The 26,435-nt window shown below is 42.0% G+C and overlaps 2 protein-coding genes across 4 annotated transcripts in view; one reads left to right on the forward strand and one right to left on the reverse strand.

The window, feature by feature from the left end:
• Nucleotides 1–16: 16 nt before the first annotated feature.
• Nucleotides 17–5,643, forward strand: LOC142582327 (calmodulin-like protein 4). Its single transcript, XM_075691898.1, has 5 exons — nt 17–151; nt 268–298; nt 426–557; nt 1,299–1,481; nt 5,425–5,643. Exons 1-5 carry the CDS (start codon nt 149–151, stop codon nt 5,523–5,525), a joined length of 450 nt encoding a protein of 149 aa, XP_075548013.1. The 5' UTR covers nt 17–148; the 3' UTR covers nt 5,526–5,643.
• Nucleotides 5,644–13,277: 7,634 nt separating this feature from the next.
• Nucleotides 13,278–26,435, reverse strand: part of LOC142582329 (proton-coupled zinc antiporter SLC30A2-like) — a 70,101-nt gene continuing 56,943 nt past the window's right edge. For all 3 annotated transcript variants that reach the window (XM_075691912.1, XM_075691913.1, XM_075691911.1), the window contains 4 exons: nt 25,770–25,974; nt 23,793–23,898; nt 21,321–21,455; nt 13,278–20,536 (listed from right to left, as the gene is read on the reverse strand). In XM_075691912.1, the coding sequence (XP_075548027.1) occupies nt 20,394–20,536; nt 21,321–21,455; nt 23,793–23,898; nt 25,770–25,974 (589 nt within the window). In that variant the 3' untranslated portion in view covers nt 13,278–20,393. The remainder of the gene's footprint in view (nt 20,537–21,320; nt 21,456–23,792; nt 23,899–25,769; nt 25,975–26,435) is intronic.

Raw genomic sequence — 26,435 nt, forward strand, 5'->3', positions numbered from 1 at the left:
GTCGCACTATCTTTTCATCGTGCATTTAGGATGCGTGCACAGTCCACCTGACCAGACCTGACCCGCGTCCAACATTCCGCACAAGCCCACTGCTACTGCAACACTTAGTATTTCACATTATTTATTCCTCTGTTTATTACCAAGAAGCATGGTAAGTGTTCACTGATTATTCTGATTCGTTAAAAGTCTAATCTATTTCTGTTCTCTTTAACGTTTCAAATGGCGTGGTACCATTTGTCGTAACACATCGCTGCTTTCGGTTTTCAGGCGAGGTATTTCAGAGAACAAGATATTGATGGTAAGACCGCACTGATTGCGTTATTTATGTTATTGGATATGTTTAGGTTACAAGTGACCACGTTAGGAACCACCGCGTTGCATGGGAGCTTCTTTAAACGCAGTGGAATTACACCAATCTGTTGCAGAGTTCCGGGACTGCTTTTATCTGAATGCACATTCCGGACAAATTCGCACCCTCGACGAGCTTACCTTGATCATGCGGTCATTGGGGCTAAGTCCTACAATTACGGAGCTTAAGAAGTATTATAAAGATAAAGGTAAGTGGCTAATTTCCTGCTTGCCGGAGGTATACCGTTGGCGCTAGCAAAATGCATCGATCGTGGTTACCGAAGTAGTTTCTTCGTTCTTCAGTATTATTGCTTCATACTCGAATTTAATTGGCAGCGTGCAGATGACAGTTACGGGACTACATAAAATTTTCTGTTTCCATAAGAAATGATTTCGCAGCTGTTAGGGTAAATATATGATATTGAGGTCAAACGACTATTCGGCTGGCCAATTATCAACACGCGGAGCAAGGCTAAGGTACTCACAAATTCATAGAGCAGCAAAGAACACCGATACAACAGATGTGCTTTGTTTAAATTAGCACACACATAGCTATGACCCATATTTGAACCACCAGATCGAGACAAACTGCATTTTCCTCATGAATTCACACTGTGCGGGCAAAGCCATATTGTGTCCTGTTAAGTATCAAATGCATATACCGTAGGGCGTGTACAGATTTAGGGTACAGAGGAATGCAACCTGTTGTGTTCCTCATTGTCATGTACCTTGTATTTATTGTTGTTTCCGTTGCCTTGGTTCCCACTTGTATATATTTTGCGACATGCAAAACAAATCTTTCTGTTTCAAGTCAGCAGTGTCTCTGTACTTAAGGGATATATTGAAGAGCTTCCCAGGTAGTCAAAATTATTTTGTAGCCTCACCCTCCAGGTACATACGTTAAACTCTGACAATCAATCATTCAATGGCTATTGTTCACACCCATGCAGGAGGCAAGATCTCATTTGCAGACTTCTTGGAGATCATGCACGCACATAGTGAAAAGGAAAGCATACCGGATGAGATTGTCAAAGCCTTTCGAGCCAGCGACAGATCTGGATCTGGTCAGATCTCGGGGAGAGAGCTACGGCGCATTCTCCTCAACTGGGGAGAGAAGTTGACACCGCGTGAAGGTGAGACGCCCTTTGTCAGTCGATTTGCATTTACTCTTCATAACCTGTAATGAAAGCCCTTGAATATCCGTTCATATGGGAGAAGCTTAAGTGTGAGCAGCTTGTGAGACTCTTTATCTTCTTACAGGAGGGCAAAGTTGCTTTGCATTAGATGTGCAACTGGCTTTCTTTAAGGTTAATGGTGTCATGATGAGGAATTGGCCTCCCTGGTGCAGTATTTGGCCACCACCTTCCTGATGAAGAATCTGTGGGTCTGGACAGGACGCCAATGGAAACTGACCCAGTCAACCTTTAACAGCCGAACTCTGTCGAGTGAGGCTAGCTTAGCAGGACTCTTTGAAGAACTATCAGACATTGTTTGGGATATAATTGTCATTAGTAAGATTAGAACTAGCGAAGCTTATACAGTGCTGAATAACGGCCATGCCCTCTGCTACAGAGGTCTCCCAGATAAGCAGCAATACGGGGTAGGACTCCTAATTCATAAGGACATAGGGGAAAACATTGACGAATTCTACAGCATTAATGAGAGGGTAGCTGTAGTCGTAATCAAACTTAATAAGAGGTATAGATTAAAGGTAGCACAAGCCTGCGCTCCAGCATCCAGTCACAATAATGATGAAGTAGATAAGTTTTATGAAGATGTTGAATATACGTCTGAAGATACCCAAAAATTGTCGATATCCTCGCCTTCCTCGACTACACACGGGGGGGGGGGGGGACAGAAGAGCTATCGGCCCCGGGTGCCAGCTACACCACTGTGCAAGGGTCCCAGAAAACTGGAAGAATGCAAGCATCATACTAATCCACAAAAAAGGGAGACGTTAAAGAATTGAAAGATTATAGGCCCATTATCTTACTGCCAGTATTACATAAAATATTCACCGAAGTAATCTCCATTAGAATAAGGGCAACACTGGGCTTTAGTCAACCAATAGAACATGCTGGCTTTAGGAAGGGATACTCTGCAATGTATCACATCCATGTCATTAATCAGGCGATTGAGAAATCCGCAGAGTACAATAAGCCTCCCTATATGGCTTTCATAGATTACGAAAAGGCATTTGATTCAGTAGAGATACCAGCAGTCATAGAGGCATTACGCAATCAAGGAAGACAGACCGCTTATGTAAATACCTTGGAAAATATCTAGAGAAATTCTGCAGCTACCTTAATTCCACACAAGAAAATTAGGAAGATAACTATAAACAAAGGGGTCAGACAGGAAGACACAATCTCTCCAATGCTATTCACTACGCATTTGGAAGAAGTATTCAAGTTATTAAACTGGGAAGGCTTAGGAGTAAAGATCGACGGCGAATATCCCAGCAACCTTCGGTTTGCCGATGACATTGTTCTATTGAGCAATGCTGCAGACGAGTTACAACAAATGATTGAGGAACTGAACAGAGAGAGTGTAAGAGTGGGGTTGAAGATTAATATGCAGAAAACAAGGATAATGATCAATAGCCAGGCAAGGGAACAAGAGTTCAGTATCGCCAGTCAGCCTCTAGATGCTGTGAAGGAGTATGTTTACCTAGGTCAACTAATCACAGGGAACCCTGATCATGAGAAGGAAATTCTTAAAAGAATAAAAATAGGTTGGATCGCATACGGCAGACAACGGTAAGCTCCCATCAGTAGCTCACGGTATCATTGAAGAGGAAGGTGTACCATCAGTGCATTTTACCCGTGCTGACATATGGGGCAGATACTTGGAAATTGACAAAAAAGCTTGAGACCAAGTTAAGGACTGTGCAGTGAGCGATGGAATGAAGAATGCTAGGCATAATGTTAAGAGACACAAAGAGAACAGCTTGGATCAGAGAGCAAACGGGTATAACTGATATTCTAGTGGACATTAAGAGAAAAAAATGGAGCTGGGCAGGTCATGTGATGCGTAGGTTTGATAACCACTGGACCATTATGGTTACAGAATGGGTACCAAGAGAAGGGAAACGCAGTCAAGGATGGCAGAAGACTAGGTGGAGCGATGAAATTAGGAAATTCGTGGGCGCTAGTTGGAATCTGTTGGCGCAGGACTGGGGTAATTGGAGATCGCAGGGAGAAACCTTCGTCCTGCAGTGGACATAAAATAGGCTGCTGCTTCTGATGATGATGATGAATACTTTGCAGAGTATTTTTGTTGGAAAATACCTTTCTCACATATGCGCAGCAACACTTTGCTAATGGTCCACTATATACTTTTTTATTGGCACAGAAGGTGGCACATGGATTACATGAGTCAATACACTGCAATAAAACATTGTAATTGCCATGGTCACCATGAGGACAACAGAGAGAGTCAATCATCATAAAATGCGATTATGCGAATAGTGTTTTTTTTTTTTTCAAAGAAGCAAGAAGCAGACTTTAAACGGACCAATCGCGGCACACAAAGTCCCTAAACTGCGGAAAGAAAGACATACTAATAAAGCACAGATGAAATATCAAAGCCCTCAGCACTAACACCTAAAGAATAGTGCAATGACCTGGTACCACCTAGAGATGGTAAGTGATTGTCTATGTCACTGTACTAATGTCACAGAGTGTTATCGCTGGTTCCAACGTCCACACTGTTGTAGTTACCTCTCTCTGCTTACATTGCCAGTTACGACGTCCACGCAAAGGTGACAGATATAAAGAGGAGTGTGGGTGTGATAGATGCATAGTTGGATGTTGCAGAATGTAGCTACATTGGCCTGGGCTACCACAACACCTGGAGTGTGGCTGGCCAGATCTCAACCAGCCATGTTGGCTATGTCCCTGAACAGGCTTGCAGTGGCGGCTGCTGGGATACCACGGATTGCTTCAATCAAAGCACCACTGGTTGCATCCTTGAAGCTCACTGTTGGCACCATGGTCCAAGCACAAATCCTGCTGTCCCAGAGTGTCACTAGGCCTATACCTTCTGTTCTGCTTCCTTGCTGTGTCATTGCATTGTTTCTTCTATAACGCTGTCACTACATCGCTTCTATTGTAACCCCTTGTTTTGCACATTGTACTCAACTCTGGGTAGCTTTTCTTCATTCCCTACTTCATGTCACATGCAGTAGCTTTTTTCTTCGACTGCTTCGCTTTGACGCCTTTCTTCAACATTTTGCTCCTTGGCTCATGACAGCAATGAAATATCTTTATGTGCATCATTACATTGCACAAGTTCCTCACTACCTTTCACATACTCACAGCCGTACACTGATCTTCATCATAGCTCTCTGGTAAATTTATTATCACTTGCCAGTTTTGTTTTTAACTGAATTCCATTTTTAAAAAAATTGGCTTGCCTTTTTCTTTCTTCTTTTTTTTTTCTTTCGAGTAAAACCAAGAGCATTCTACCCCAACTATAACATATTGCAGAACCCTGTCACATTTCAGATTTTTTGGAGCTTTAACCACATAGTTAAAAGGGAAAATGCTTGCAGGTTTAGAATTTGTGCCAACTAGCCCAGCAACACAAATGCTTTTCTTGCTACCAAAGCTTCTTTCGTTTCGAGTTACATTTTCGTGGTGTGCTGTTGTAATTGCACTTAGTTACCAGTGCTGCCCATGTTTATACAGTTGTAATTGAGGCAGCTTCGCAGATTAAGAATATTTGTCCTAAAAGTTGTTTAAACGTTTTCGGAAGCAAGTACTGCAGGTATGAATGCTTAATGATAAACTTTTATTTAATCACAAAAATGGGGTAATTAAACATCTGTAGTTAGTATGCGAAAACCACATTAGTAATGGACACCTCCATTGATACAAAGTATGAACTGCCAATATTATATACTTTCGACAGCAGATGTATATACAAGTTTGTTTTCACATTAATCAGTTTATGTGGTGTTCTTTTGTGCGCATGAGTGTCATCTGTGCTCGTTACAAGCAGTTGTTATGCGACACTGCACTGTCCAATTTGTGGTTTTCTCTGACTTGGCATTTTCATCTTGCTGTTTTTCAGTGGAAGCGATATTTCGAGAGGCCCGTATTTCACCAAATGGCCCTGTCCAGTACAACGACTTGGTCCGGGTCGTTTGCGCACCAGTGCCCGACTACTACTGATCCAACGCAAATGTTGAGCCATCGACCACTTGTCACAGTACACATCAACACATACTATTATTTGCATTCATTATTTTTGTATGGTATGGTGGCAGCAATAAACATTTTACTACGGTGATTATACAGTTGTGTGGTGATCCTGGTGATGAGAATGCAGCAGCTGATCACCTTGCATTTTGATGGTCATGCATGTACATGTGTAAGCTCTGGCAAGCTTGTTGCGCCATGTGCTCTGCAGGCATTGAAAATCGCAACTTATTTGGAAATGTACATTTCAATCCTGGTCCACATACATCATATTTAATGCAGCTCATAAAATGATAAACAATGAGTTGGAAATTACATTTTATGGGGAGTCAATTGTAGAGTCAATACACTAAAATTTTTTTGTTATAATATTTGAAGAGCATGTATCTTTGAATGCTCATATCAATTGTTTAGCAGTAGAGCTTGCAAAGTCTGTAGGGTGTTTATACAAAGCGGCGGCTTTCATCCCTGTATAGCTAATGAAATCTGTGTATTACGCACTGTTTTACTCCAAATTATGCTGTGGAAACTTATTATGGGGAAAAACAACACATCGTAATTACGATAAATTATTGGCATTACAGAAACAAATACTTCGCTGCTATGAACGCTATAAAGGGAACCCACAGAATCTCAGAACACCACCCTTATATTTAGGACAGATGTTAAGAGCTGACCAAATATTTTATTACAAGCTGCTACATTTTGTGCATCATGAAAAATTATACATAAATAGCAGCATTGATAAATCATCTTACTACTTTAGAGAGCAAAAATGACACATGCCAATAACAAGGACTAACTATGGGAAACAATCCATTTCCAAACAAAGCATTTCCAAACAGGCCCTGGGCATCCTAGAAAAACGAGACAATTTTCCAGAAGTGTACATTGTCTGGGCCCCAGGACACGAGTCCCTGGCGGGTAATGTAGCGGCTAATGCCGCTGCCCGAGATCACATTCTCCGGGCTATCCCACCAGGTTCACGAGCACCGGTAGACCAACAAAATAGCGTCCCGAAAAGATACGCCGATATCCTGAGCCACTACAGACTGGGTAGAAGGATCTATCCACCCCCGCATCCCCAGCTGACAACAGAAGAGGCGGTGATCTTCCGAAGACCACAGACCGGCACATTCCCGCACGGCACCCTGCTACACGCCATGTATCCTACGAGCTATACTAAAAAATGCGCCATCTGTTCTACGCCCAATACCCTTTACCACATGGTATGGGAATGTCAGCAAAACCCATTGACACCACCCATCACCGGACCAACCGTCGAGCAGTGGGAGGCCCAGCTGACAAGCTCGAGCCCTGAAGACCAGCATCGCCTGGTGAGCAGGGCCAATCTATCAGCTCAGGCCCACGGCATGCTGGACTAGGGACGCCACCCACCTCTGACGATTTTACCGTCGGCTCATTTCAATTAATAAAGTTTATTCCTCCTCCTCCTCACTTCTTAATAAACTCGAAAGAGATTTGAACTTTTAAGTAAGTCGAAACCTCTTTAAGAAACAGCTAAAGGAAGTATTATTAACCAATGTATCCACTTTTACTTTATCCAACTAAAGAGAATGTTGCCTTGTGTTTTATCTATTTTTCTTTGTATTGTCTGCAACACACTGTTAAATTGATTATAACACTATGTATATGAAGCTCACGTAGTTGTATTGTTAGGCAGCGTACAAATTTCTGAGAGTGAATTGTGAATATACCGCTTTTTTGTTCTATAAAAGAAAATTGCCACATGCTGCAAACTTTTTGCTGTATGTGTATTGTACTTATGTATAACCGATACAGAGGCCTCTGTCAGGTATTGCCATACCTTTAGCTTCTGTACCTTTCTTGGAAAAAAGTTCAAGAAAAGTAAACCTTCTGAATTTGAATGTAGCCAAGCACTAAGACAGGGGAACTGGTGGGTTCCCCTTCGTCTTGTTTTTCGAACCCAGCACTTCCCACATAAGAGGCAGATTCTCTACCACTAGACCATCATTGCAGTCATGTATATCCCGTGTTTTGTATTTTCGAGCAAAGCATTCTAACCACTACACCAAAGCTACTTTACGCAAGTGCAGTAAAGTAGAAAGTTGGGCTAGTTGGTGAGTGATCATCATACCTTGCTGGTGAAGCAGCGCACTGACACGGACACAGTGAAGACACACAACACACACAACACATGTCTTTTCTTGTGTGTCTTCAGAAGCGAGTGTCATCTTTTCTTGTGTGTCTTTAGCAGCGAGTGTCGTCTTGTGTGTCTTCACTGTGTCCATGTCAGTGCGCTGCTTCACCAGCAAGGTATGATGATTACACAAGTGGAACAGATTTCTGCTTTAGGCATTGACAAATGCACGTGGCTTTGTCAGCCTCACTCTGTGCAGAGTACTGCAGCGCCCAGTCGTGCACAGCCAGGCAATATGCATTAAGCAAGACTTGGAAATTTGACCTGTAGGAGCAGTGCATACCCACTATGGGGAAATTGCAAGGAACAGGATGGTACTCATTGAAAGCAGCCTCACGTAGTGCTTACTAACCAGCTGCCACTCATATAGCATGCATGCAAATGGATCGCACTGTAGAGAGCAAGCATCTGTTGCTACAAGCAAGCTTCATGAATCTTGGTGTGGGGTAGCTTCTTAGTGATGTCCAGGATTTCTTCCAGTGGTGCTGGTGTTTTCATGTTTATGTTCATCTGAAGAACACATTGTTTCTCTATACCTATCTAAGAGTCAAGTGCAGATAATTGCATCTTAACAGCAATTGAGTTCAAGGAGTCCTGAGACATCATTTGGATGTAGAAACGCACGTCACACATAAAAGAATGACACTAGGCAAATATCAGTCTGGAAATGCAGCATATTTTTATGCTGAAGTTGACCTCACAATGCTGGATCTGGTGTCATCATAGACATCATCTTAACGTCGTGACGCAGAACAAAATTTGTTGACATCGTGTAGCAATAAAGTTGAGTACGATGTCATTTGTCATAAAAAAATTATGCAGATCCAACACATATGTTGGAATCTATGTGAAGCAATGCTTTTGTAAAGCGGTCAATTACATGATATGTACAACTAAATGTGATGCGTACAATGATCTTCACTTTCACTTTATGAACACACAACCTCATGTGTTCATGCACTGCACTGTTCACATATAGGAGGTCGCCAGGCCGCCATTGAAATATGAACCTGGCAACGTTTAACGCTAGAACGTTATCTAGTGAGGCGAGCCTAGCAGTGCTATTAGAAGAATTAGAGGGCAGTAAATGGGATATAATAGGGCTCAGTGAAGTCAGGAGGCCTAAAGAAGCATATGCAGTGCTAAAAAGCGGGCACGTCCTGTGCTACCGGGGCTTGGCGGAGAGATGAGAACTAGGAGTCGGATTCCTGATTAATAAGAATATAGCTGGCAACATACAGTAATTCTATAGCATTAACGAGAGGGTGGCAGGTCTTGTTGTGAAACTTAATAAGAGGTACAAAATGAAGGTTGTACAGGTCTACGCCCCTACATCAAAATGAAGGTTGTACAGGTCTACGCCCCTACATCCAGTCATGATGACCAGGAAGTCGAAGGCTTCTATGAAGACGTGGAATCGGCAATGGGTAGAGTGAAAACAAAATACACTATACTGATGGGCGACTTCAATGCCAAGGTAGGCAAGAAGCAGGCTGGAGATAAGGCAGTGGGGGAATATGGCGAGAATAATATGCGGATAATGAATACATTCTTCTGCAAGCAGGATAGCCGAAAGTGGACGTGGAGGAGCCCGAACGGCGAGACTAGAAATGAAATAGACTTCATACTCTCCACTAACCCTGGCATCATACAAGATGTGGACGTGCTCAGCAAGGTGCGCTGCAGTGATGGTAAGAACTTGAATTAGCCTAGACCTGAGGAGGGAACGGAAGAAGCTGGTACATAAGAAGCCGATCAATGAGTTAGCGGTAAGAGGGAAAATAGAGGAATTCCAGATCAAGCTACAGACCAGGTATTCGGCTTTAACTCAGGAAGAGGACCTTAGTGTTGAAGCAATGAACGACAATCTTGTGGACATCATTAAGGAGTGTGCAAGAGAAGTCGGCGGTAACTACGTTAGACAGGATACCAGTAAACTATCGCAGGAGATGAAAGATCTGATCAAGACACGCCAATGTATGAAAGCCTCTAACCCTACTGCTAGAATAGAACTGGCAGAACTTTCCAAGTTACTCAACAAGCGTAAGAGAGCTGACATTAGGAAGTATATTATGGATAGAATTGAACATGCTCTCAGAAACGGAGGAAACCTAAAAGCAGTGAAGAAGAAACTAGGAATAGGCAAGGATCAGATGTATGCGTTAAGAGACAAAGCCGGCAAAATCATTACTAATATGGATCAGATAGTTCAAGTGGCTGAGGAGTTCTATAGAGATTTATACAGTACCAGTGGCACCCACGACGATAATGGAAGAGAAAATAGTCTAGAGGAATTCGAAATCCCACAGGTAACGCCGGAAGAAGTAAAGAAAGCCTTGGGAGCTATGCAAAGGGGGAAGGCAGCTGGGGAGGATCAGGTAACAGCAGATTTGTTAAAGGATGGTGGGCAGATTGTTCTAGAGAAACTGGCCACCCTGTATACGCAATGCCTCATGACTTCGAGCGTACCGGAATCTTGGAAAAACGCTAACACAATCCTAATCCATAAGAAAGGGGACGCCAAAAACTTGAAAAATTATAGACCGATCAGCTTACTGTCCGTTGCCCACAAAGTATTTACTAAGGTAATTGCAAATAGAATCAGGAACACCTTAGACTTCCATCAACCAAAGGACCAGGCAGGATTCTGTAAAGGCTACTCAACAATAGACCATATTCACACTATCAATCAGGTGATAGAAAAATGTGCGGAATATAACCAACCTTTTTACATAGCTTTCATTGATTACGAGAAAGCGTTCGATTCAATTGAAACCTCAGCAGTCATGGAGGCACTGCAGAATCAGGGTGTAGACGAGCCGTATGTAAAAATACTGAAAGATATCTATAGCGGCTCCACAGCCACTGTAGTCCTCCATAATGAAAGCAACAAAATGAGATTAAGAAGTTTGCAGGGACAACATGGCCATAATTAGTACATGACCGGGGTAGTTGGAGAAGTATGGGAGAGGCCTTTGCCCTGCAGTGGGCGTAACCGGGCTGATAATGATGATGATGATTATGATGATGATGACTGTTCAAAAGCTATGCAGAAATGCAACCACCAGTTTAGGTGGATGCACACTGCAAGACGTCGGTGACATTCGATCCTTGTCAGGAGAATAACAATATTGAAACGTGTATGCAGAGAGAGGAAAGACACGTACATATTATACCGCTACTACCACAGTACAAATATACGAGTTCATTTAAGAGGATGCTTTAGCTCGGACCCAACTCCAACGTGGCCTATTCAGATACATGTAAAACGTAAAAACGTTTTTCTGAGATAACCTCTGGACCAATCTTAATGAAATTTGTTGCATTTGAAACAGAAAGTTAAATTCTAGTGACTGTTGGAAGTGGAATTTTAATTTAGGGCCTGAATTTTGTTACAAGAATTTTCACAAATTCAAAAGTTCGAAAATAGATGCACGGAGTTTATAAATTACTAGCTCTGCATCAAAAATGGATATCGCAATTCTCTAAATGGAATCCATTAGATCATTCAAAGCAGACGCATTCAATATGCCAATTTATATCTTATGTGAATTGGTTACGTTGTGTACAAGGGTTCTGCAAAAGCTGTATTTCCATATTATTAAATTTTTTGAGATTCATGTGCAACATCAATTTCATCCGCTGCAATTCACAAAATCAGATGCTATTCACAAAATTGTGATATCGTTTTTCCTTGCTGAGTTGGAGAGTTGTAAACTTGATAGCTTTGTTTTCTGAAAATTTTGTTTTGCCAACTTTTAATAAAATATTGATGACCTAAATAAAATATTCGAAACCAACAGTCACTAGATTTTCAGTTTCTCTTTTAAAAGAAACAAACCTCGTCAAATTTGGTGCAGTGGTTGCCGAGAAAAAATGATTTCTTCTTTTACATGGGCATGGTTGGTTAGATAGGAGCACCCAAGCTAAAGCTTCCTCTCAAGGCTCCTATGCCTCGTGTCATAGGGGGACACACCCATTATGGGGACTGGCCAGGAATGGCACATCCACAGTGACCCGAGAATGGCGGTAAGCCAAATATAAGAAACTCCAAAGAAACCATTGATATCACGCACTATTTCATTAGGTGGTCTGTGTGCATTAGAGACAACTATAAGGCAACGTTATATGCAAGCATTTTAGAGCACAGCTCTTTTGTGTCCGTTCCTGTGTTGAGCATCAGCTTGCCTCAGTGCCCCTCATAACCGAGTGAGTGAGCACGGCAAAGGATGAAAGCGCAAATGCGGAACACAGGGGGAGATGAACGATGGCCATAGCAAACAGAGTGCGAGGAGAAAAGCTGAGGAGGATAGTATGGCAAAAGGGTGAGGAGGAGAACAGAGTTCCGCACGAGACTACAAGATGGCACAATAATATTAGAGCGCAGCTCTTTGGTGCCCGTTCCTGGATCAAGCGTAAGCATGCATGCCAGTGTTTCCATAATGGAAACACTGGCATGGGAACACTGGCACTGGCCCTTTGTGAAGGCGCTGATGGCACTAGCCTATCGCCAGTCGATGCAGTGATTTCAGTGCCAAATTCTTTACCTCAATATATAACGAAATGAAAACACTAACACAGCTGCGCTCAAATTTCGCATTGGGGAGTACTCTTATCATCGGGCATTTATTTTTCTCATTGCACTATTACATGGCAGCTGAAGCGATCATGGGTGGTATTCTCGGATTACCACTTTCGGTGATACTATTGCTTTCACACAACATAGTACCCCGCGTATTGGATGATTTGGGCAGTTTTGCTGAACCAGCAAATCAGCTCAACCAATTTTGCTCAACTAGCCAATCAGCGCACCTAGACATCTCCAAATGTGATTGTCCGAGAAGACATCCCCAGGAGTGGAGCAAGCCAGTGTGTCAGGATGCATCTTCCTTCTGGGTATCTAAAGCGGTTCATGAAGGCAAATAGTGCTGTGTAATTATTTAGGGTGCCAACGTTTGCCAGAATTTTTTTCTAGGGCTTTAGAGAAGTTGGACCTTTAACAGACACGTCAGTGCTTCTTTTAAGAGAATAACTCCAAATCAAGTAATCAAAGTCTGACATTATCACCATGGGGCACACAAATGTAGAATTGATGCAAATTGGTACTTTATTCACATCCACTTATACGCTCTGAATACTTATACGTTTTATGTACTTTAATAACCAGAAGTCCCATTTTGGTATTGTACTCTGGGACCCCCCATTTTCTGTAAACTACTCTACAAAATAAATTTTGAAAAGACAAACTACTACTACTAAAGAATCCGCAAGTCTACCTGCAGCTCCAAGATATTTGCTTCTGAAATCTGTCACTCAGCACACTGGTGTTCCATGTGATCACCACGTGGAACACCACGGCTCCATTAAAACAAGCCAAGGATGACAAAAATTGAATTACTTGCCAAGCGTGTGTAGAAATCTGTATTGCAGCCTGCACATAAGCTATACTGGCAAGTACTTACTGCACAAAAGTTTTAGTTAAATAAGCATTGGTGTTGGGCTGTGTTACCACTGCTGCATATGACCAAGTAAAGATGCAAAGAGAGGTTCATGAAAATATTTTATTTGCTTGCACAGCAGACCATGCAGGCCAATCTACTCCAGTATAAAGTACATCACAGGCACATTGTGTTCCAAAACACGGGAAATATGACTTTGTGCTCGGAAAAAAGTGGGTAAAAAAATGGAATGTCTCTTATTGATTGTTGGCATTGTTGCGTGCATGTACACAATATTCAGTGAACACAACCGATGTACAAGTGCACCACAAGCCTATTATATCACGACAACACAATTCACTTATAGAATAAATACTTTTTTTGTTTCTTCAGCCCTTTCAGGAATGCACCTGCTACCTTGGGTCTCTGAAGTTACATCACTCAATGCAAACACCACATCACAGAAGACAAAATGGGAAAAGCAGGTTTAACACTATGTTCGCATTCAGGCAGGCCGAATGTGTGGGGTGGATGGTGACAGCAGTGTTGCAGCAAGACATAAAAGAAATTAGTTTTTAACCTAAGTGGTCTGCATGGTTTCAGGTCTACAATTTGAAACATTGAAATGGGTGGCAAAGCGTGTCTTGTACTTGGAAGTGGATGCTCTCCAGCCACTGAGTGCTGCCATAAAGTTTGGTTCTAGAGGTCCAAACCTATTTTACAAGAAATAGATTTGCTGCAAACAAACTGTATACATTAAGCTGCACGCTCTAAGAATGCGAGCCATTAAAGTTCTCATCATGATGTGGCTTTCACTTTGTGCAGTAACTATAAAGCTATAAATTAGTTTGGTTGGCAATTGCTTTTTCTGGCAGTGCTTACTGTATTTTACCAGATAACATGCAGGGCCCCAATTCTCAGCTGGTAATATATTGAATAGAAAATATTTAGCACTAGTATGAAGGTGTAAAAAAGAAACGGTATTGCAGCTTTCACCATTCACCAATCAACATTGACAGCCAAGCTCTAACATGACACCATAACAGCCATAAACAGCCCTGCATCAATGTTCCGTCACGGACAAAGCTTTACATTCGTGGTTTACCTTATGTGGATCAGCAGTGCCAAATAATTACATTCTTGGACAATTGTGATCCATCTGTGAGCGCTGAAGCATTCTCTCAATTAAATGCTCTGTTGGAGGACTCTATAAATCAAACATATAGCGTCTATTTTATATGTTATTCACAAGGTGCAAAACACAAAATATTACATGTAACGATCTGAAACCTGCATAAACATTGCATTTAAAAAAGCTTCTTTTGCTATGTACTTTTCAAGGCTAAATCATACGTTTGTATTGCACAATATATATTGCATACTGCCCAAAGTAAGATATGTAAAGCAAAACAAGTCCTTAATTACATAAAGAATGGTGCTTTGTACACATTGAACAAACTCGACTCTTCTGCTTCAGCAGAACTACATATATACTTTCTTTTTTGATGCTCGCTATAACTTGTGGTGTTAAAGAGAATAGTGTTGTATGCACAACATCCAGTCATTATTCATAAAATTTTTGCAGATAGAACAAGGTGTCATAAATACTTAGCATACTTAGAACACTGAGCAACGTCCCCATGCCAGGATTCTACAACAAAAACTTTGAAACGGTATTAAATTGCCAAGTACTGCAAGAAAAAAAGAACATTTTTACTATGTAATCACAACAAAGCTTGCAAATTTCGTGTGTCATCATGCTCTAAGCCACAATGCGCCTGTCTCGAGTAAAGGCTACACATGACATGTGGCAAAGAACTGGCATATATATATATCTTTTTTTTTACGGTCACTTGCTGGGAAAGTTCGTACATTAGCCTTGGTAGGACCAGCAAGAAGTTAAAGCACAAGAAGACATACACGGAAATCCAACGAGTGTTCCGCGCATGTCTTCTTGCTTTATATAGTTCCGCTGGTTTCTACACAGTTCCTTTACTAATCGTTGATTACTGTGCAAGTTAGTCACCTAGTCTATGCAGCCAGACACTTGTGGCAACCCTTGCCAACATTAACAAAAGTAGTCAACATCACTTGGGAGCACAAGCTTGTTGCACTGATATGAAACCAACTCCTGTCCGTGTCCTACAAAAAAGCGACAGAAGACCCTGTGTAGACATACGAGAGTGGTACTCCTCAGGATAAAATACTTTCTGCGCTATGGCACACTGCATACTTTAGATTACTTAACCCTGAACTGATGACCTCATTTGCAGTGGCCTTTAGAAATTCACAAAGTGCCATAATGATTTATTGAAAAAAAAAAAAGGTGGACATCACAGCACATAGAAACTTAAGCATTGCATGTCATTTTTGGTACAAAACACAAGAACGCTGGCATTCAAGTAGCTATGCACAAATGTGCTGCGCTTCGTCACACAAGCTCTGCTGAGCATAAAGAAAAGCACCACCTGTCATATTTTGCTACATCTTAGCACCACACTGCAAGGCAGATCTAATGAGCAGTGCACGGCCTGCCAGCCAGCCTATAGCAAAAGGAAGAGAGTAGGCAATACAGTGAAAAAAGAAAACATTCACAGATGTTTTTTCGTGGTAGCAAGCACTTTGTTTGCAAACACAAATAATAACGCAGTCATGTCACAGAATAACCTCCTCACAGAATATATGGTAAATCTACAGAGAGTAAAGAGGAGCTGGCTGTTATGTACAAGCTATTGCAAGTGTTTGTGTTTGATGGGCTTGGGCATTTCACATTACTCCTAAAGGTCTATATGCAGCGAAGGCTCATCATCAAAACTTGCAAAGGATGTGGCTGTAGATATTGCATGCAAGTAAAATGAGAGTGATCACACATTGATTGCGACAGAAGTTCAGGGAAGCTTTGCAAAGATGTGATCCGGCATGGAAGATGATCACCAAGTTAGACTGCAAAAATAGGCTAGAACAAAAAGCTGCAAAGAAGGTATAAAAAAAAGTGTGCGCTTGAACTGTGTGCAGTAGGTGCTTGCTTCCCAAAGCCCAATGAAGCCAGTTAGTGCATATCATCGGCAAATGCTTTCTGGAAGCTAAGTTCACAATTGGGTGTTGTACGTGCCGAGTTTTCCTGATGGTTATTACGCTGTATTATTACCAAGACCACTACAAAGGGGTGCATCAACTGTCCAGCATTAGTTTACTGTTGTTGAATGTTATTTGCCCATGTTAAATTATTTTGTGCGGTACAGATATGCTGCATTTCAGCCTAAATGTCTACCATAAGCTCAATTGTGAAAGTGTGCAATGGCCACTACTTTGTGATCACGCACATACCACCTGCCAACATTTGCAGTTCAATGCTGCAACAATCGGCGTTTGTGCTCACACATCAACTTGAATATGCATTAAAGCTTACATCTGTGCTGCTATGCTGTTTGTACTTCTACCCGTGCTTTAGCCAACCAATATTGCACAGTGTGTTGCCAAATCAACCACCAATTGCCCTTGTCTTGCAAACGAGTTCCATTTCTCTTTACCAGCATCAATTGTGGGATCGCCTCAAGACATCTAGACAACATTGCAATGGCAATCGAAGCACAATGCTATTATTTTGATACCTTGAGCAGCACAACGCGTCGGAATACCAGTGTTTCAGCGTGGAATGAAAACAAAAATGAAAAACGAAAAAAACAATATTTTCAACCTAGACAAAAGCATAACCGAAACATTATTTGTTATTTTTTTATCGGTTCCAAGTTCATGTGGAAAGTTGACAATACAAAACAGCCGATGTCAGGCAACAACAGCATGAGCTGTATCACAGGCAAGGCCAGTGTGAGTGACAGCCGGTCGAGCACTCCAGTAATCTAAGCCTGCCGCTCGGTGCACTAGCAGATCGCATTGTAGCAAAACCAAGGGCTTGCGCGCTGGAGAGCTTGTTTCGTTTTCCACAGATACAACAGTTGGTCACCAAAATTTTATCGTTCAGTTTTATCAGAACAGTGGTCTCGCATTTCGGCGAGTACACTTGATCATGTTCAATGCCTTGAATCAAGGCACTGAGCATGATTTCATAATTCAACTATTGAGAAAAATAAATACTATGTTTTTATTGTTACTTTGCTTTGAAAATTTTTGCATTTTGCATATGAACCAAAACCGTTATTAATGGTTACAGATCATTTCTTTATTTATTTTTTCATTACAGAGCAGAACCTGAATGGAACTTTTTTTTAGTGGAACGAAACTAAAAACAAAGCTAAATGTATTTCGTTCCAACAGCCTGGCTGACACAAAACAGTTTAGAGTAACAGGCTAAGAAATCAAAGGAACCTGACAAACATTACATTTCCCAATTTGTTACAAAAACAAAGCACCATTCTGACCAAGGAAGTAGTATCTAAATACCCAGACAGATTTATAGCAAGGTCAATGAATTCAATTACTATCAGGACTGCACACATTAGGTTGTTTGTGTAGAACTTGCTTCACTGCTTTTGCCAGCACAGTGCTCCACACACACATCATGGAGAAGCTCAGGAGCACATCACTCATTGTTTTCATCGTGGATAATGAGCACACTTTGGCAACCCTGATGATATGAAGGCTGTGACAGTTTGGTCTGCGCTTAATGCAAAAAGGTGATGGTCTTGGCTAAAAAATGCTTAAAAGGTAGACATAAGTATCAAACTGTATTTCTTACTTCTATGGAACAAGCTCTAGAGGAACATGTCATTTCTCCATGGAAAAACTAGAAGTGACTCATTTTAAATGCATATTCAACTATGTCATTGTAATGACGAAGATGCAGTACAGCTGACTCATGTCAGTTCAAACACTTTCTGAGCACATTTTTGCTTGAATTGTTCAATAGCGAACATGTAATTCGAGATCTTAACACGGTTGCGATACACACCTATGAAGCCTTGCCATCCAGCATTCATCACATATACTACAATTTACGAGTGTACTGAATTTTCAACATGTGACACTTATGTAGTTGATTCAAGTTTGCCTGCATTTTCATTACCCTGTGCAATAAAGATATCTGCCTTTGCAACAAATTCTGATGATGGCTTGCTTTGGGGCCAGAAGTTCAAATACAGTACAACCTTCTTGACACAATCCCATTTTATATGATTTCCAGCACGAATGTGCATGACTGAGAACACAAAAAATGACCAAATACAGTTACATTTCTTTTTTTACCAGTTAAGATGTACCCGGAAAACACGACCTTTTGGTCCTAATGTTCAGAACACCGCCAAACTGCCATCATATGATACATTTTTCGGCCTCTAGATACCACGTAAACCAGAAAAGGCACGAGGCGAACGCAGTCGAGAACAGTAGCTAACCACCCCAACGCTTCCCTAACCATGTCACATGAAAACATCAGAGCGCAACCAAGTTTCCGATTCCTGTACCAGAAAATCTTGTCAAGAGTCATTGCATGCCGCGTTCACAGCTATCACCACCAACCCGAATGCAATAAACATCTCCACATATCTGTGTCACAGCATGTATGGCCATTCTAAGTGTGCTGCATGCTTTTAATAGGCGACAACCCAAACACACCACCCTCGGTTCCCTGCTGCAGGCAGCATAAAGTGAGCACCACGTGAGCTCTGGTGTAATTGTATTCCAGCGCCACCTAGGAGCTCGATTTCCTTTTGGTTTCCAGTCACAATCCCTCTACTAGGTCCCTCCACCAGCTCGATTCACGTCCACGTTTGCCTTGTGCCACAACCATTTGCGCCACCAAGTGGGCACATCAGAACTTTCGCCAAAAACCAAAACACTCCGTTCGAAAAAGTTGCTCACGCAAGCCGAATTCAAGGAGCGCAAACGTAAGCTTGCAGAAGCCGCAAAAAATAACTAGGTGCTTTTCAGGCTGCTCAGGCCCCACCAGCTCGGTGGAGCTTCAATTCATGCCACACTTCCCATTATGTAGATGTTAACTACACTGGAGTGCCAAATTTTTCAGTTTCTTTGGATTATACATTTTACTGGCTAGCAAGTTATCTCCTGCATTTTTTTTCCAAAACATATAAATGAGGTTCTACTGTAACAGGAAAGCTAGATTGAATTAAGAGCATTCATATTATTCAATGTGACTTCCGATTACTTTGAAAGTTTGAATAGTGAGCCAGCTGCAACTTGAGGTACATAGCAGATAAATGCAAATTATTTTGTGGAAGAAAAAAAGAATAGCTGTCATGTTCAACGCACAACTTTCATGTCCTTCTGACATATACATGTACACAGGCATTATTGCAAGCAAGAAATGAGCAAACAAGTAAAGAAGTTGTAAAATGAGAAGCCCAAAGTTGTAGCATCTATATTTGAATGTTCCGTACGGTTCAAACTATTAGAGGTTCATAATGATCAACAGGAAAATATTGACTATCGAAAGCTGCACTTGGAAAGAATGCAATAAGTGAACAGCACATTAGAGAGCTGCGCATGTCAGCAGAGGAAAGGATTGTGGCTAGCATACTAACGCTTTGCTTGACCACAAGTGAGCCAAAGTATATACTACGAATGCAGTTATGACTAAATCAGAGCCACCAACGGCACTATTATGAGCAAGCAGACTTGTGGCTGCTCAGGCAATGTGACCAGGTGAGAACACCTGGCAGCACACCAGCTGTTGACTTGTACACATGTTCGTGAGCATGAAACCACTTACAGGATTGGTGCAATTCTCAGTGACTCACACTCGGGTAAGCCATCACTTTCTCAACATTTCTCATGACTCAGTTCACGATACATTAGTATCTGCGAGCAATAGCGCTCTTTCTGGCACAGTGTTAAATTTGCAACAGTGCCAGGAACGCTGCTGCTTGTAGGTGCTGATGCATCCAGTGCCTGGCCATGGGAAATCTAAAAAGTGACTGTGGATCCCTGAAGGCGATCGACTGGGTACACTGCTTAAGGTTGCTTGTGAAATCGTTGAGAACACAAAAGTAATGAAGCGAAAAAGAAAGAAAACAAAAAAGTCGAATTCCTTCACGACCTAGGTGCACAATTAGGAACTGAGACGTGTGCATCCACACAATGGCAGAGTGTGCCCCTCACTTTCTGGATGCACACTAAGACTGTGAAGGAATTCACTTTTTTTTTAATTTCCACGCTTTGAGAACTGCTACAAGCAACAGCACTTCATTGAATGACTCCTCCACTCAATGTGTGCTGAATTAAGTCTAAAAAACGGTCGGCAGGATGTCACGGTCCCTTGCAGGTTTCGCAAGAGAGCATCTCAGTCGCGCTGAACACTTCCACTTGGATCGTGGAACCGTGGATGCCAAAGCTCTTTCGCACAAGCTTCTGAGCTGCTTGAAGAACAGCTGACTGGTCAGTGTCGGGATCTGTAAATGTCAGAGTCACCTATGAAGTCACAGAAATGTGCAGTGGCAATGCAGGCTGATTGGTGTTTGTATGGAGACAGTATAAGGTAGCTTCACAAAAGGCAACAGAGGGTGGCACAAGTCCTATTTGTATTTTTTTTTTCTTCTTTCTTGTCGAATGCTATGCAGTGCTGGATACAGCATTTTCATTTTATCTGCCACTAGGAAGTATAAGATGCCAGTGATCTAGCAGCCAAAATAATTTGCATATTGAATGGGAGAAGCACTGCAAGTGTTGCCATGTAATGGCAGAACATCGCTTCCAAGAATCTGTGCATGTGTGCACATGTGTGCGATAGAGGTGGGAGAGGGGGTGGGCGAAGCAACTATATCACTAAATTACCACTATAGCACGAAATTTCCAGTAGGCTGATGCACAACACTGAGCAAAAGCCTGTAAGTGAATTTTCTGTACTGATGCCATTATTAATAACCTTGAACATCTTGCACTTTTGCTTGTAAATATCTTATTAACAGCACTACAAAAATAAACTGTTTCTCGAGATAAAACCATTCCAATTTTTGCGTGTGAATGACTTTTCTTTCTTTAATTTGTCAACTTCTGGCTGTTGTGTCAAGGTTCGAAGCAAATCTCATAACTATTCAAACTATCTGCTTTACATCTACTTCAAACCAAAAAATTGCACACAAGCGTAGTTGATTGAAAACAATTTCAGTGTCCCCCTTTGCATTGCTTACAGTTGTACTCTTGGTTTTAAGAGATGATGCAAATCACAGTACTTACCAACAGCCAAGTGCACAGCCAGGGCACGTCTGTCAGCCGTCAATGACCACACATGGAGGCTGTGTGCCATTCGGACACCTTTGATACTTTGCAGTGCAGACTTTACAGTTGCATAGTTGAGGTCCTTCGGAAATCCTGGAAATCAAGCCCGATCAATTAAAAACCGAAAGGAGGGACTTGAAATCAAAAGGATGCTTCCACCAAATATTGATGGATGGTCACACAATACATTGCTAGTAACCCAATTGTCAGTGTTTATTCAAAATGCTCTCAGCATTCAACACATTCTAGATTTGCACCAAATGAGACAAATTTATGTTCCCTTCTGTCAAATCAGTGAATGTTTTGAACATTAACGCCTTCTGTGGCTCCTTATTACAACAGGTCCGTTCAATTCAACTGCACCATCTGAATCCATTCACAAGGTGTTGCTCCCTATCACTGGTTCCAACAGTGCAGTGATGGTGAACTGTCAACCACACAGTTTGTTTCAAAAGGTGCAGGAAAAGTGCAAGACTGGTTCACAATTTTTCTGCACCCGCCCTACTCACTATAGCAATTTGGCGCAGACATAAAGGTGCAAAGCAGCAGTGCAGCAGACAGGTGAAAGTGCCAGTGAAACGTGCATCTGCTGCATCTACGCAATGTGGGGTGTGTCGTTTACATGCATCTTTATACACATATAAACTGCTATGTTATGCATTTGCCATAGCCCACAATTTAGCTGTCCATGCTCGTCAAATTATAGCTATTTTGAACTAAACATGTCTCTTTCAATGAGACAGCGTTGGTGATTTTGTTGTGTTTAGATTGCCCTGTAAAACCTAGACAGAAAATTTCTAAAAATGAATTGCCCGGATATTTGCTAGCGAAGCGACGGCAAGTTCACGCTAAGATGTGTTACACAGCATGCGTTTCTCTCATAAATATGCTGTCAGAAAGACTGTAGTGCAAAAATGGTTGCTTTTTGCCGTTTGTCAAAATGGCCAGGTCTGGCCACTTTGAGCTGACAAGCGCAAAGCATACAATGCACAGTAAGGACCGTGTCAGCAAAGTACTACATCACACACGCCATGAAAAGATCTGAAATTTTAAACCGAATGCCATTTTCCCTTCTCCTCGCGGCTGCCACGTTCCAAGCCGGAGGATGACATACACGTGTTTGTGCTGTGACGTCGCTCGTGGTGACACGTTACTTCGAGAAATATTCTAGGCAACATCTGTTATTTGTGTAATATGTTGCTTGAATAGATGAATTAAAGCTTAGAGAAATAATAAAACACACAAACCGAGTGTCTGCATGTTTTCTTTTTCTTTTTTTTTTTTAGTTCGCAACGCAGCAAGTGAGATGTACTTCCGATTCGTCTGCTTGTCCCACGTCATGCAGTCATGCACACAGACACCGAAACTATGTCATTTTCTACCATGTTCCAGCGCGGGATCATGCTCTGTGATCCGCGTGTGTCTTCCTCAGTATTCATGTAGCAGTGACTTATAGTGCTAGTCAGGTGTCTTCGTGTACAGCTGCGTGAAACAAGACAATCACAACAGCTCGTGCGCGATGCTATCAGCGGAAGTGTGCCGTGCTGCAAAAAAAGCGAGGAGAAAAAAAAAATGAAGGCGGGGCCCGTGACGTATGCGTCACACGATCCTCGAGGTCCTGTATGGGAGAATGCAGTGAAGGAATTTCACTTGCAGAGGCTAGACGAGGTGAGTGGAGAGAGTGTCTCACTTGGCAGTGGAGTTCGCCTCCTGAAATCATGGGCTCGTGGCACTGAAATATTTCTATCTTGGCTATTAATGAGCCGATTTGAAAAATTTTTGTGGCAGACGGCACCCTAGACGACACAAGTAACAACTTCCAGTGGATAATCAAAATTTGCTATGGCGTCTGGTGAGGGGCCCCTTAAGAACAAACGCCTCAAAAGCCAGCCATACCTGCGATTCGGGACTTGTCACTGCACTCTATCTACCTTCTCAAAATTATCAGGGCCAGTGCATGAATGGGCAAACATAAGGCCTCCACCACATCTGGCCCTTGGCATTCATTTCCAGCGTCATGTGGAGACCTCTACCCAGCATTCTATTTCGGGTGGCCCAGGTGGCCACGCAGGCCCGGCCAGGCCATTGTTTTTCGAATGTCATCTGCGCATACAAAGTCTGTGCTGCGCTGTGTTTTCGTGGTTTAATTCGTGTTGATGCGAGCAGCAGCACGAAAGTCAATTTGCTCGCTGCTGCCGCGTCTCCTCACTGCAGCGTTTTGACAGTGAGTTACCGTGGTCATCAAGTAAGATGTGTTCATGTGTGCTATTGCAATCTATGCTTTGCTTTTCGGCCGAAACCGACCTTTTTGGTGGGATCATTCAACCTAACAACAAAGCACATGCTTGTGCTGAAAAGCAATAGGTAGAGTTTGTACAGAACATCAACTATACAAAGAACAAATGTTAAAGCGTGATTCCTGACACCCACCTTCCATTAGGATAAACACGGCATCCCTCAGTATCGACACAGTCGTGAACAACACGAGAGCAGAAAATATGAATGTGCAGATGGGGTCAGCTACCTTGTACTGGGGCTGTAAGAGAAAGAAAATGCAATAAAAGCATAGTTACATCACCATAATGTACTTCTATTTGGCTTCTGTTTATACTAATAAAGACAATACGGCATAGACACAAATGTGCACAACAGAAGAAAAATAATATGCACTGCTGCGGCTTTTATACATAGAGAAAAATATTTATAAGAAAATGAATCCATGCACCCTGTCTACACAATGATTGCATCTACAGACAGATTAGTGAAAGAGTGCAGATGAGTGTGAGTGACCAACGAATGACTAACCTAACCTCTCTCCCTCACATGGCCAGAAATGCAATATGTACATGAAGTAAGTGCAATGCCTGGTAGTTGTCCACTCTGTGCTGTGCACCTGAGAGCATTGGAGGTCAAAAAGCTTGTTCTTACAGAGAAAATGTAGTTATCAATTAGGATTTGCATGATAAATGAAAACAATGCATTTGGGTCACCCATTCAAATTAACGCCTCTTTCCAGCATTTCTGGGGCTGTAACCTCTATGTTCTCCCAAAGTAACAGTATACCACTTTTAACAAGAAAAAAGTATACCACTTTTAACAAGAAAGTGAATAACACATGCCACAGAACTAGTGCTACTGATGCACAAATACAATACCAGCTCTTACAACACACACTGTCCCCTTTATAAATCTTAGTAGTAAATTGCAGTCAGCAAATGATGACAAAGGTTGTTACTTCACATTTAAAGATGAAAAATTCACTCAGGCTGCCCCTTGACACTGCTCTATCAGCCATCACTAGTGGGAACGTGGCATGCTCTCTGTGTGGACCTCCCAACTTGATGCAGCTGGTAGCATCCAGTATAGCATGAGCTGCGAGATCACCAGTGCAGCACAGCCATTCCCATTTAAGTGATCCTGCTCATCACGAGCACTCTGATCTTCATAATTATGAGGTGCCTTCAGCTGCAATTTTCTTTGTGATTAAGCAATCTCCTGACATAGTACCTATGTTCCAAGGTTCCTAGAAAGATAATCTAACAGTTTAGATTGACTGAATGTATGCGTATAGTGTCCCTTTAATCACAATACTGTACTAGATGTATGCTCATAAATGAGTTTGATGATCACATGAAACTTGCATCTGAATGCAGCCAACTAAATGTCCACCTAATTCCTGCTCTCTAAAGGAGGTGAAAGATGTGTTTGACTCAATTTTGTTGGAGCAAACAAACTTTCCCTGCCAATGGTATATATCTTTTCACTTGAGTCACAGAGAGACATAAAAAAGCAATTAAATGTGCTACTGGCAGAACATTGCGTTGTTACAAGTTGTGTAGCCTAGTAAGCAACAAACACTCGAGGAAATCCACAGCGGGACATACAATGGATGGATACAGAAAAGATGCAGAAAGCTGTCTTCCAGCTCATGCGTTAGCACAGAATACAAGCATGTATGGACATGTACTGTACAGCGGAGGAAGAAAACAACAGAGGTTCAAGACATGAACAGTAAAGTCTTTGTCTAGCAAAGAGACAGATACGGTTTTCACGTAGTGCTCACTGATTCTGCCAATCAAATCAATTTCAATTATCTCACTGGTAAGCAAGTGCTTAGCACTGTCTACAATAATGAGTACCTCACCTAAATGCTAACTGGATAAAGCTATTCCGATCCTGTTTATGTGTTAAACCTTCCAGGCATTTAGTGCCTCCTTTTCTTTGTTGTGTGATGTGTGTACATAAATATGTACCTTCTGTGCAAATAAATCAGCTCAAAATCAGCACCCTGTGTTTTACATTTTTGCATATGTCCTTTCTATCATCCTTGGTTTCTGTCATGCATGACCAACTAGCCCAAAGTTTCAGTTATAGCAAAAAAAATAACAGGAGAGACCTGCAACGCACATTGTACTTGATGATGTAGGCCGAGATGAGCACGCCAATGCTTTGCAGCAGGTCTCCCAGGACGTGGATAAAAGCTGCGCGGATGTTGATGTTGGTGCGTTCACCGGGCTGTTTATGGCCGTGACCATGCGTGCCGAGCCCATGGCTGTGGCCATGCTGAGCAATGCCCGCACATGGGCAGCATCCATGCAACACCAGGCCCATGCTGCGCACCCGTCACATGATTTCATGCCTAATATAGTTCACTACAGAAAGAACTATAAACATTGCCCCTCTTTCCCAATGCAAACTGCACCCTTCCTGTAAATAAACATTTACCTTCTACAAACCTAAACCGCACTTTGAACGATAACACTCTGACGCTCTAACACAGTAAAACCACACTGACACTTTCTCGTTTAGCATGATTCCCCAGCACCAAAATTCACAATCAAAAACACGAAGTATGACCCTATACTGTTATGCATCTCTCTTAACAGTTAATATGTTTTTGGAAAACGTGATTTTTTGGCATATTTGTTCAGTACATCTTTAAACTGTGAGCAAATTATATGGTTTTTTTTATTGCTAGATTCCACACTAACAAAAAAAGTGTGAGGCACACACAATAGCGAACAGTAGCTGCCAGCTCCAGTTGCTTCCCCGCAGTACTCGCCTGCTCGTGTC

This window comes from Dermacentor variabilis, chromosome 5 (genome assembly GCF_050947875.1).
Source record: "Dermacentor variabilis isolate Ectoservices chromosome 5, ASM5094787v1, whole genome shotgun sequence".
In the NCBI taxonomy this organism is placed as follows: domain Eukaryota; kingdom Metazoa; phylum Arthropoda; class Arachnida; order Ixodida; family Ixodidae; genus Dermacentor; species Dermacentor variabilis.

Excerpts from the sequence above, each read along its gene's own strand:
- LOC142582327 (XM_075691898.1), top strand. Across the intron at positions 299-425 it reads CAGAGAACAAGATATTGATG|AGTTCCGGGACTGCTTTTAT; the intron begins GTAAGACCGCAC and ends AATCTGTTGCAG. Across the intron at positions 1,482-5,424 it reads GAAGTTGACACCGCGTGAAG|TGGAAGCGATATTTCGAGAG; the intron begins GTGAGACGCCCT and ends GCTGTTTTTCAG.